Raw genomic sequence first — 13684 nt, forward strand, 5'->3', positions numbered from 1 at the left:
TTATATTCCTTCTCAGCTCTACATTTAACATTGGGCCTGAGGAGCTCTCAATAAATAGTTGTTGAATGAAGGGCAGGGGAGGCATAGAGAAAGAACTGGGATTGTACTGGTAAATAAAATGCAAAATACACCTCCTCCTTTATCTATCACCTCAATAAGGTATAGCTACAGAGCTACTTTAAACTGTTTTTTTCTTCTGTTTATCCTCTGGCAGAGGTACTAATGAGCTGTAATATATTGCAAATGAAAGATAAGTAAAGAGGAAGCAGTGTAGCAAAATGTGTTTCTGCATAATCAAATGTTGCTGATTTCCATTCTTTCCCAGGGTATATAATGCAATAAATTCTTTTCAGATGACTGTCTTTCTGTGCTATTTGTTTTGCTACTTTCTGTGTATCAGAAATCTCCTTCTATATAAATTCCTTTCTAGTTTGTCTTCTCAGCATGCTTTATGATGGTAATTAGATGTAACCTGGAAAAGGTGGCAAGAAGTATTATAAAAATACGATTTTATGGTACAGGTGAGGTTGTCTGGCCGTTTCCTAATGGATAGCAATCTCCATAAAACAGACTGTGAGAAGCCTACAAAACTTTAGACTGGCAGAGACCTAAGAGACTAATGTGCCTGCGCACGCGCGCACGCGCGCACGCACACACACACGAATAGCTATCTTCTTGCCGTCTTAAAATATTGTATATTGTCTAGTCCCAAAATCTGGGCTAGTTTCTAAACTAGTACTTTCCAAATTTAGATTCTTGAGAAAATACTACACAAGTAACAACTGGTATCTAAAGTGAAAAAAAAAAAATGTAATTATCACTTCTTTTTGACCATGTAGTGTTGGGTGATTTTTCATTTTGAAAACAGCAGAATAAATCTTAAACCTTAAAATGTGATTACTGGGCATTTTAACCTGATTAAAGACTTAAAAAAGATATTTTATTTTCTCTTTAGGTGGTACGGGATTATAATCTTCAGCTGTTTCTACAAGAGAATGCTGTATTTCACAAACCCCAGCCCTTCCAGTTCCAACCTTGTGACAGTGATACTGTAAGGGAATTCCACATTTTTATTTCATTTGTTTGTAAGCTATGTTTGTGCTCAAATAACTATTTTCTTTGGAATAGGCAGAAAAGGCCAAGTAATTGTATTAATTTTATAACAAATTGTGAGGATACAGAGAAACTTACATTTCTTCTTCATAAAATAAATATGACTGACACACTCAGTATCTTTATGTTTATAACTTTCTACTAAATTGGTTTAAATTATAAGACAAATTACTGAAAATCTGAAAACTGAACTTAGGGGAAAAGAAAAAAATTCAGTAAATTTTTCTTCAGTTTAAATATAAATTATACCTTCTATCCATGAAATTCTTCACATGTATACCTTTTCAAAGAAACCAGTGGTTAAGTTTTAATCAGAATACAATTAATAAATAGAATAATGAATATGTGCATGCAAATATTCTGATTGGTTTTATACAAAATTATAAGCCCTTTATAATTTCTTTCAGCTTTCTTAGAATGGTAAAGTATTAACATAGACAGCGAATTGGCACTTTTTACAAAGCAGACATTAATCATCCATTTTTACCCTTTAGCTTACTCTATGATAAATGCCATTTTTGAATTTTAAAAAAGAACCGAAATGCCAGTTTGATAACAAAAAATAATAATTTAACTTCTACAAGGTGAGAAAGCACATGTGTCGCATATATCTATGTGCTAGCATATCTAGCATATTTTCTCAATGTAGGCTAGCGAAGAGGAAAGTGAGGTTATACTGGTAGGGTTTGTTGGTAAATCTAGAATCAAAATCAAGGGAGTTTATGATATCATAATTTAATAGTATCAGTTTAATAGAAACCTTTGCTAGAGCTATCTTCATTACTTTTCTTATTAAATTTTAAGTACCCCATATTTAGTGGCTATAAAAAAAAAAAAAAAAGCATTTTCTTCTAGAGTATATCCTTGTCCTTTACAGTAGCGTCTTTTTATTCAGTCAGCTTTTGCTTACTGATTCAGTGACATTGTCCTATAATTCGACTTATTTGAAACCTGGGAGGAATGAAGCAGAGCATTAGAAAATAGCGTATGGACAAGTTTGCCAAGCTTGACTTAAAATTGCGACTAATTTGCTCATTTTCCTCAGAAAATCAGAATAACAGTGACTCTCATCTCACTTGTCCAAAGCCTAACTGCAACCCTAAATTCTTTGTTGTTTCTAGACGCTGTGCTAAATGTTCTTAGCTGTGTGTCCCTGTTTGCCTTAAAATTTTAACTCTATGCTGTTTTCTGTCCTTGTGCAATCTTTATTGGGCAGAGTTTAAAAGCTGCCCAACTGGTGGATATTGAGCTCTCCCCTGTCAGTGCTCTGAGAATGACCATAGCTGAGGTATATGGGGTTGTGGGTCAAGGGTGGGAGGATTGGGATGTGTGGGTTTGCATGTTAATGAAGGGTGGGACCTGGTATTGGGATGAAAGATATATGTATAAGGGACCACTGAATACATAAGATTGGGTTTTCCATTTTCCCTTATATTTTAAGGATTTCCTTTTCTATTTATAATGAAAAGATTGAACTTCTCATTTTTTTATCTTGTCTGAAGCACATTAGTTTTCCTTAACAGGAGTGCTGAAAAGAACCTTAGAGCTAACCTTGCCTTTATTAAAGGGAAACCGAAGCCTAGAAAGGAAAACAGACTTGTCCATAGTCATACAGTGAGCAAATGGCACATTACTGTCCTGATGGCAGTATTAATGTTCTTTCTGCATGCTACTCTGTTTTCTGAGAAGAAATGTTGAGCATTTGGGGAGCAATTAATTTTTTCATAATGGAAAATGATAAATGCCCATACTTTTATAAAAATTATCCCAGATTGTCAACCATCGAAAAAGGTTTTAGAATAATTATTTTTTTAAAAAAGTTTTTAACTGCAAGATATTTTTGCATGTACTTTTAGTTCTGTTATCAGTTAGGTATTCTTACTGTCCACAAAAAATGAAATCTGAGATAATTATTTTTACTCAGTTTAGACTAGTACTGTTCTTGCATGTGAGAATGGAGCCATTGTTTACTTGCTTTTCTGGTTTCCTCTTGGAGTTGGTAGCATTAAGTCTGTCATGGAGTGGAGAGCACCCGTTGGTGCTCATTAGCCCACTCTTCCTTTCAGGTGAGTAGAGGACATTAGGAAGGACTAATCACCACTGTCTTCCGTTGTATTTCTAAAATTGCTGTTCTTCCTGTTCTGTTTTGAAGCACATTTCAATGCAGCAGACACTGAGCATGTGGACTATCACCATCTGTAACCCACACATATTTTAGACCTATTTACCTGTTCCCAAAATGTTACTCAGTAATAAAAATTAAATTTCTCCATCAATTACCTCCTTTCTCATCAACTCTACTCCCTATAGTTTCATTCTCTTTAAGATCTTTCAATTTTGTAATCTTGTTTATGATTTATTCTTTGGGCTATCAAGAACTTAAGAATTATTTGTGGGTTTTTTTTTTTAACAGTAATGAGAAAATTTCTTATTTCAAATAATTTTAAATTGGGTCTTTAACATTAACAAACCATTTATTAGATAATATATATAGATACTATAAGAGGATGTTTAAAATATGGCTAAGTTTTACCTTAATGACCCTTATGAGATAGGTGACATCTTCACCAATTTTCAGATGTAACTAAGATCAGATTAACATGCCCAAAATCATAAAGCCAGTAAGTGGCATAGAAAGTATTAAAACTAGGTCTGTTTGACTTAAAAACCTATACTTGGGCTCTTTAGAATATACCTGAACTACCCTTATATATCAGATTCTTCTGACTAATGTAGATTGCCTTTGCATCTTCATCCAGGGTTTAACATTTTAAACTCTGACTTGTGAGGACAGATATAAATCGAAATGCCTAGATCCTTTTGCAAAGCAAAATATAACACTAAAGTTAATTCTCAGATTCCTAATCCCTCCAAAATTGAATCAGAGTATAACATATAATTGTAAAATTAATTAGCTTTTGATTTTTATTCTTTTGTTCTGTTTCAATTCTTTTATCATTTTATAATCTAGGTTTAGCTAAAATGTCTGCATAGAGTAAAAGTGTTTCAACCTTACCTACTATCCCAACAAAAATATTAAAATTTTATCAAATTCTACTTTACTAATTTTGAGCAAAAATCAGTTTTCTAAGATCGTACCAGTATAATAAAATTTTGTGCTTTTTTGTGTTAAAATTCTATTTGGGTAATTTATATTTAAGAAATTGTTTTCTTTCCTAATATTTTAATAAAGATTTTTTTTTTTAGGTTCTTGAGAGTTTAGAGAAAGTTCAGATAGTTTAGAGGTTAAGGGCTCTGAGTCTGGAATCAGACTCGTGTAATCAAAGCTGTAACATTTAACATCTGGTAGACACTGGAAATTTTACTTAATCTGAGCCTCAGTTTCCTTTTCTATAAAATGTCTGTCTGACCCATCTCAAAAGATTGTTATAAAAGTAGTGAAGCACTTTCCTTAGTACCTTGCACAGTAGGGCTCAACCACTACTATTGTTTATTTAGATTTTACAGTTTGTTCTTTGTGAAACATAATCATAGCATTTTAGGGCTAGAGAAAACCCTTAGTGATCATTTGATCTAGCATCACTATCTTTCATGTGACATTAAATCCCAAATAAAGGGTAAAAGCTAGTTTGAGTTTTGGTGGTAAGTTGGTGATGGACCTGGAACTAAAACCCAATATCTTGCAGGGCAGAGAGTTTGTATTGCTGTTATTGTATTGTTTTTGTTGTTGTTGTTGTTGTTTTCACTCTATCCACTGTGTAATCGCATTGAAACTGTTTCCATTTTTATCTATGCAACTATTAGTGTCATAGTAGGTTAGCATGAATACTTTTTCTTCTATGCTTAGCTTAGCTTTCTTCACATCCCAAATGGATCAATCCACAGTATTAGAGATGAAGTTTTAATGTTCAGCAGTGTAAGACCAAAAAACCCTGGTCATTTATGGTTTCATACTCCCCTCCAGTTTTCTGCTAATATCCCACAGTAGTGGAGCATGTCTCGTGTTTTGAGTGCTGATTAAGTGAAGGCTCGCAGATCCGCCTACAAAATGGTAGTGATTTCAATAAGGATAACAGTGCCTTCTCTCTGTTCTCTCTTGTGTTATAGAGCCGACAATTGGAATCAGAAACTGGGACCACAGAGGAACACAGTCTAAACAAGGAGGCTCGAAAATGGGCCACACGTGTGGCACGTGAGCACAAAAACATTGTTCACCAACAACGAGTAAGTGTAAAAAGAGTCTTAATCTATATTTAGCTTAAGCCAAATGTCTAAACAATTTACCGAGTTGAAGTTCATTAATGTGAAAAATATCCTGTATATGTTTCTTCTGTAATTTCTCAGCACTCAGCAATATGCGCTCAGCTATTTACTTAGGTTGTAAATTCCTGAAGCCCTCTAGCAGCAACACAGTAATTCATCTGTTTGCCATAGAAAGTGCCTTAAAAAAGGCTAGTAATAGTATATTATAGTCTCTTGGACAGTGGAAGAGACACGCATAGGTTGAATTTGGCTTTTCATCCCCGAGACAGATATTTTGAAGACACAGTTAGATAGTCCATGAAAATGTATTTTCACGAGTAAATTAAAAGTGCTGAGAAATTATTTTAGCAATAATAAAAATTTTCTCAATTTCCATTTTTTTGGAACTTTATTCTTTACCTCCATATCCAACTTCTTAAAAGAATTTTCCATATTTAATATCTATTTTTCCTAACATCCAACTTACTTTTTAGCCCATTACATCTAGGCTTTTCCTTCTTCCCTTTTCTGTACACCGTTTCACAGAGACTGCACGTGTCCCAATCACCAATGATGGGCACTTTGATTTCTCATCTTACTTAACCTATTGACTGTTTCATCACAATTGATAACTCCCTTTATCTTGAAACATTCTCTTTTCTAGTCATACATGATATAACATTGTCCTGTTTTACCTTCTGCTGCTCTGGCCATTCCTAGAGTCCTTTCTATGTTCTTCTTTGCCCATCTCACATTTAAATATTTAAATTCCTTAGATTGCTGTGCTAGACTGTCTACTTGTCTTATTCTTTATTCTCATTATAGGCAGTCTCACTCAATCCTATTCACCACCAGATGATAAATTAATATTTCCAACATTGGGCCTTTGTTCTGTGTATCCATATATCCTCTTACCTGCTTTGACATCTACTTTGCGCTCACAGGCATCTCAAATTCAGTGTTCCACTTATCTAAGGCTACATACCAAAACACGCAAACTTAATGCCCAAAAAAATGCATTTTTTTATATTGTCTTTTACTACTCTGGGGAGTGAATGGGCTCAACTTGACAGTTCTCACTTGAAGGTGTCTCATTGTAATCAGTGACTAGTGCTAGAATCATCTCATAGGCTTCCCCACTGAAATATCTGCTGTTTGGACCATGAAGACTAAACAGCTAGGAACTAGAATAGCTAGAGCTTCTTGTGCATCTCTTTCTGTGGTCTCTCCGTGTGACCTCTCCAGTATGGCAGCTTCAGCTTAGCCCTACTTCTTACCTCGTAGCACAAGGCCCCAAAGGTATGAGTCCTAAGAGTGAGCCACAAAGAAGCTATATCTTCTTTTCCGATGTAGCCTTGGGAATAATATAATATTAGTTATGTCATATTTTTATTAATTGAGGCAGTCATAAAGGCCTATCCTCTTTCAAGGAGAGAGGACATAAACTCTGCTTCTTGGTGGAAAAATAGCAAGGTTCCGGAAGAACATGTGGAATAGGAAATATTATAGCTGCTATTTTTAAAAAATCATAATCTACCACAGTCAACCTTCTGCCATAATAGTTTGCACCCTCTGGCATGCAAAATATAACTCTCCTATTCACCCCAAGTCCTCCAAAGCCTGGCATCAGACTTCAGCTCGTAATCTAGAATCTCATCATCTAAATCAGATTTAAGGACAAAATGGCTTCTTGGGTTCAGTTCCTCTAATACGGTTTATCTCAGTTAAAGAATTTGTGATCTAGAGAGGCAAGTTATTTGTATACCCACACATCCAATAAATGTTGATGAGATTAATTACTGCAGCTTTATATGTAGAAATATAAAGCACATAAAGAGATTTTTTTTGCCTACTAGAATGCTTGACTGTATAAGTAAATGTTCAAAGATTAAAAATAAATCTACTTCCTCTCTCTTTTATCAAGGCATGTGTTGTGTCTTTCTGGGAAGTAGAGACAAGCAGCTTTCAATAACTTTTCAATTCTTTATAGTATGATCTGTGATAGGCTTTAATCTAGTAAGGTATATTTTAAGCAATAAAATTAGGGGTTTTTTTAAACACTAAAATCAGTTCTACTTTTGGCCATGATAAAGTATCTGGGATTACACTTACCTTCCTGCATAAACAACTATAAAATTGTTCTAAATATATGAAACAAACATTTTCAGACGTTGGACAATAGTAAAAAACAGGATTATGAAACCTGAAGGGGAAAATAAATTAGCCCTATGACTTCCCAGGCTTTCCACCTGAAGGCACTTTCCCTTTTACAGTACAGGGAGAGAGAATGAAGCAGGGCACCACAGTCTTGCTGAGATGAGAAGATTGAGATCAAAGTGAAGAGAAGGTGAAGTGGCATGAATTTTCAAGGCAGAGTACTAGACTGCAGGGAAATGCAGAAAAAGAATTCCAGAAATCTATATAGGTCTCCCTTTAGTCTGTTGCTGAATAGTAAACCACACATGCATAGTGAAACCCCACAAGACTGGGTGAAAAAAAAAAAAAAAACAATGGAGTCATAAGATGAACAATTCCCAGAGCTCACATCGAACAGGGACACATTCAAGTTCTGACCAGCCGAGTCGAGAATACTCATGGATCACCTAGAGTATTCAAGATACTACAGAAGAATCATACATTGATGGTGGGACTAAATTAGCCCTAGAATAAGGCTACTTCAGAACTAACACAGCTTTAAAATAAACTTCAAAAAGATCAGGCGAATTCACAAGTAACTTAATTGCTTGCCAGAAAAAAAAAAAAATACACTACTCTTAAGAGAAAGAAAACAAAATCCAGCATTCAATAACAATGTCAAGAATCAAGTAAAAATTACTACATATTAAAAGAAGCAGCAGAATGTAAACCATGACTGCCCGCCCCCCCAAAAAAAGTCAATTAAAGCAGACCCATAAGTGATGGAATTAGCAAATGACTTTATTTTTTAAATATTTTTTATTTTTCAATTATAATTGACATACAATGTTCTGTTAGTTTCTCAGGTAAATAACATAGTAATTAGACATTTATATAACTTACAAAATGGTCACCAGATAAGTCTCTTACCCATCTGACACCATACACAGTTATTGTAATATTACTGACTATATTCCCTATGCTATACTTTATTATCCCCATGACAGTTTTTATAACTGGCAATTTGTACATCTTAATCTCTTCCCCCTTTTCATTCATCCCCTAACCCCTTCTCCCATCTGGCAGCCATCAAAATGTTCTCTGTATCTATGAGTTTGTTTCTGTTTTGTTTATTCATTTATTTTGTTTTTTTTTAGATTCCACATATAAATGAAATCATATGGTATGTGTCTTTCTCTGTCTGACTTGTTTCACTTAGCATAATACCTTCTAGGTCCATCCATTTTGTCACAAATGGCAAGATTACATTCTTTTTATGGCTGAATAATATTCCATTGTATAAATGTACTGCATCTTCTTTAGCCATGCATTTATAGACACTTAGGTTGCTTCCATATCTTAGCTATTATAAATAATGCTGCAGTGAATGTTTGGATGCATATGTCTTTTTGAATTAATATTTTGGATTTCTTTGGATAAATACTCAGAAGTGGAATTGCTGGGTCATATGGTAGTTCTATTTTTAATTTTTTGAGGAACCTCAAAACTGTTTTCCATAGTGGCTGCACCAATTTACAATCCCATCAATAGCACACAATGGTTCCATTTCTCCACATTCTTACCAGCACTTGTTGTTTGTCAATTTATTGATGATAGCCATTCTCACAGGTGTGAGGTGATATCCCATTGTGGTTTTAATTTGCATTTCTCTGATAATTAGTGAAGTTCAACATCTTTTTATATGTCTATTGGCCATCTGTATGTCCTCTTTGGAAAAATGTCTATTCAGGTTCTCTGCCCATTATTTAATCCGACTCTTTTTTAGTGTGAAGTTATGTGAGTTCCTTAGATATTTTGGATATAAACCCCATATTTTGGATATGTCTTTGATGAATATCTTCTCCAGTTCAGTAGATTGCATTTTCATTTCGTTAATGATTTCCTTTGCTATCCAAAAACTTTTTAGCTTGATGTAGTCCCATTATTTTTTCTTTTGTTTTCCTTGCCCAAAGAGACATATCCAAAAAATATATATTATTTTTAGCTTGATGTAGTCCCATTATTTTTTCTTTTGTTTTCCTTGCCCAAAGAGACATATCCAAAAAATATATATTACTAACAGCAATGTCAGAGAGTTTACTGCCTCTGTTTTCTTTTAGGAGTTCTATGGTTTTGGGTCTTACATTTAATTCTTTAATCTATTTTGAGCTTTTTCTTATATATGATGTAAGAAAGCAATCCAGTTTTATTCTTTTGCATGTGTCTGTCCAGTTTTCCAATACCATTTATTGAAGAGTCTGGCTTTACCCCATTGTATATTCTTGCCTCCTTTGTCATAAATTAATTGACCACATAGGTGTGGGTTTGTTTCTGGGTTCTCTATTCTATTCCATTGATCTATATGTCTCTTTTTATGCCAATATCATGCTCTTTTGATTTCTGTAGCCCTGTAGTATAGTTTGATACCAGATAGCATGATGTGTTCAACTTTGTTCCTCTTTCTCAAGATTGCTTTGGCTATTTGGATTCTTTTGTGGTTCTATATACATTTTAAGATTATTTTTCTGTGAAAAATGCTGTTGGTATTTTGATGGGGATTGCATTGGATCTGTAGATTGCCTTGGGTTGTATGAACATTTTAACAATGTTTATTCTTCCTATCTATAAGCATGGTATAGCCTTCCATTTATTTATATCTTATTTGTTTCTTTCTTCAGTGTCTTATAGTTTTCCAAGTACAGGTCTTTTACCTCCTTGGTTAAATTTATTCCTAGGTATTTCTTTTATGAGACTGTAGATGAAATTATTTTCATAATTTCTCTTTCTGATAGTTCGTTATTGGTATATAAAAATGCAACCAATTTCTGAATATTAATTTGTATCCTGCTACTTTACTGAATTCATTTATTAGTTCTAATAGTTTTAGTGGAATCTTTAGGGTTCTCTGTATATAACTATCATGTCATCACCAAATAATGACAATTTTACTTCTTCCTTTCCAAGTCAGATGCCTTTTATTTCTTTTTCTTGTCTAATTGCTGTGGCTAGGACTCCCAGCACATAAAGACTTGAGAACAAACTCAAGGATTTAAAAGAAAATAAATATGAACATATTGAGGAAAGAAAGGGAAGGTAGACAAAAGAACCAAATGGAACTTAGAACTGAAAATACAATATTTGAATTGATAACTTCAATAGGTTATATGCTGCAAAAAAATAATAATAATATTTTAAAGCATAGCAAAAGAAACTAGGCAAATTGAAACAGAGGAATAAAAGACTTTTTAAAAATAAAAGGAGCATCATCGACCTGTGTGGGACAAATTGTGATCTAACACACTTTATGAGTTAAAAAGAGACTCCTTTGAGAGACAGAAAGAGAGGAGGAGGGAACTATTTGAAAAAAAAAAATTGTCCATATTTAATAAAAACTGCGAACCCCAAAATGTAAGGAACTCAACAAACCCAGACAGGTAAAACACAAAGATCACACCAAAGCTTATCATAATCAATTTGTTAAAAAGCAGTGATATTCAATGGTAGAAGATGGAAAGCATTTCCTCTAAGATCAGGAGCAAGATAAGGGTGCCCCCTTTTGCCACTTGTATTGAACACACCGCTAGAAATCGTAACCACAGCAATTACTGAAGAGAAAGAAATAGAAAAGCCATCAAAATTGAAAAGGAAGAAATAAAATTATCCCTGTTCACAAATGACATGATCTTAAATGTAGAAAATCCTAAATATTACACACACACACACACACACACACACACACACACAACACAGGTTAATAAACAAATCCAGCAAAGTTGCAGGATACAAAATTAACATCAGTTATATTTTTATATGCTAACAATGAATAATCTGACAAGGAAATTAAGAAAACAATTCCATTTGCAACAGCATCAAAAAGAATTAAATACTTAGGAATAAACCTAATGAAGAAGGCAAAAGACTTGTACACTAAAACTATAAAACATTGATGAAAGGAATTAAATAAGACAAATTAATGGAAAGGCATCCTGTGTTCAAGGAATGGAAGATAGCATTAAGATGACAGTAGCATCCAAAGTAATCTACAGATTTAATACATTCCTTATAAAATCCCAAGAACATTTTTTGCAGAAACAGAAAAACCCACTCTAAAATTCATATGGAATTTAAAGGGACCTTCGATCCCTAAAACAACCTTGAAAAAGAACAAAATTGGAAGACTCATACTTCCTGACTCAAAACTTATTACATAGCTACAGTATTCAAGACATCGTAGCATTGTCATAAGAACAGACATATAGACTGATGGAATAGAAGTTTCAATATTTTTAAAATGTCAGTTATCTCCATATTAATCCATTTATTTAACACAATCCAAGTCAAATATCCAGCAGGGTTTGTTTGTTGGGTTTTTTGGGTCGTTTTTTTAGTAGAAATTGACAAAATGTTTCTAAAATATATGTGAGAATGCAAATGATCTAAAATAGTCAAAAACAATTTTAATAAATAAAGATAAAGTTGGATAATTCGCCTCATTTTAAGACATAAAACTACAATAATCAAGATGTTGCAGTATGCATGTAAGAATATACTTATAGGTGAATGGAACAAAATAACGAGTCTCGAAATAGGCACACCACATATACGAGGTCAACTGATTTTTAACAAAGATATAACAAACTTGTAAAAATGCTAAATAAAGTTTAATAAAAATGAATCCAGCTGTGTTTTAAAAGCACATAACTAATTAAGATGCAAGGATGACTCAACATTAGATAATTTGTCGGTATAGTAAACTACATTTACAGAAAAAAAGATGAAAAATTATATAATTATTTTCATAGTTACCAAAAACAATGATAAAATTCAGTATCCCTTAGTGATTAAAAAATAAAACAAAATTCCCAGCTAGCTGAATAAAGACTTTTTCTCTCTGATGAGGATATCTTCCTGAGGCTTATAGCAAACATTATACTTGATGGTTGTATTAGTTCTCTATAGCTACCATAAAAAACTACCACTAACTCAGTAACTTAAAAGAACATAAATGTGTTTATTTTCTCACAGTTCCGAAAGTCAGAAGCCCTCGTGGGCTTGGTTGGTTTTTCAGCTCCGGCTCTAACAAGGCCAAATCAAAGTGTCAGCTATGCTGGCCTCTGGGGGAGAAAATGTTTCCAAGCTCCTGCAGGTTGTTGTCAGAATCTAGTTCCTTATAACTTTAGGACTGAGATCCCTGTTTCCTTCCTGTCTATTAACTGGGAGCTACACTTAGCTCCAAGAGGCCAATCTCTCTGTTTCTTGCGCATGGGCTGCCACATCTCAGAGTCAGCAATGGTGTCTTGAATCTTTCTCATGCCTGGAATCTCACTGACTTCCCTTTTGGCTCATCTCTCATCTCACTCCAGCCAGAGAAAGTTCTCTGTTTGTAAGAGGTTGTGTGATTAGATTGGGTTCACTCAGATAATCCAGGATAATCTCCCTATTTTAGGGTCTATAATTCTAATATATCTGCAGATTATATTTTACATATACATAGTTCCAGAGATTAGGGTATAGACATCTTTTGAAGACCATTCTGCCTACTACAATGATAATAAGAAAATAATACCCATCATCATCACCACTTTTCAGTGTCATTTAGCCAGTGCATTAATAATGAAAACTAAGGGTGTGTAAGTATTAGGAAAAGGTACTTCTGTCATTATTTATAGATGATGTGATTGTGTTCCTTCAAAATATAAGAGACTCAACTGTCAAATTCTTAGAAATAATAAGAGTTCAGTAAGGTGAATAGATACAAGATTATATACAAAAATCATTAGTTTTCCTATTAACTAGGAATAATATGTTGCAAAATGCAGTTGGAAAAAAATAGTTACCACAGCAATAAAATACTGATGAATCAACCAGTGAAATGTCATGACCTACACGAAGACATTTTTTCAGCCAAGAACATAAAAGAAGGCATAAGTAATTAGAGAGATGGAAAAATATGTGGATTTTATTAAATTTATAGGTAATTTCAATTCAATCTCAATGAAACTTAAAAGATATTTTTCAAGGAACTTGAAAATAATGGTTCTAAAATGTATCTGGATTTTATTTTTAGTATACAAGAATAGCCAAGAACAACACTAATGAGACTTAATGTGCCTTTAGTGCATACTGATACATAAAACACTGACCATAGTAGTTAAAATGATCTGTGTGTGTATGGACCTCTAGATACTGATTTAAACCAACAAATCATAAAACGTCATTCTGAGGCAGGCAG

At 33.6% G+C, this 13684-nt stretch overlaps 1 protein-coding gene across 2 annotated transcripts in view; it reads left to right on the forward strand.

The window, feature by feature from the left end:
• The window catches only part of FCHSD2 (FCH and double SH3 domains 2), a 208892-nt gene that overhangs the window by 158833 nt on the left and 36375 nt on the right, over nucleotides 1–13684 (forward strand). For both annotated transcript variants that reach the window (XM_016161455.2, XM_016161454.2), the window contains exons 10-11: nucleotides 956–1051; nucleotides 5182–5298. In XM_016161455.2, the coding sequence (XP_016016941.1) occupies nucleotides 956–1051; nucleotides 5182–5298 (213 nt within the window). The remainder of the gene's footprint in view (nucleotides 1–955; nucleotides 1052–5181; nucleotides 5299–13684) is intronic.

This window comes from Rousettus aegyptiacus, unplaced genomic scaffold, assembly GCF_014176215.1.
Source record: "Rousettus aegyptiacus isolate mRouAeg1 unplaced genomic scaffold, mRouAeg1.p scaffold_m13_p_5, whole genome shotgun sequence".
NCBI lineage: Eukaryota > Metazoa > Chordata > Mammalia > Chiroptera > Pteropodidae > Rousettus > Rousettus aegyptiacus.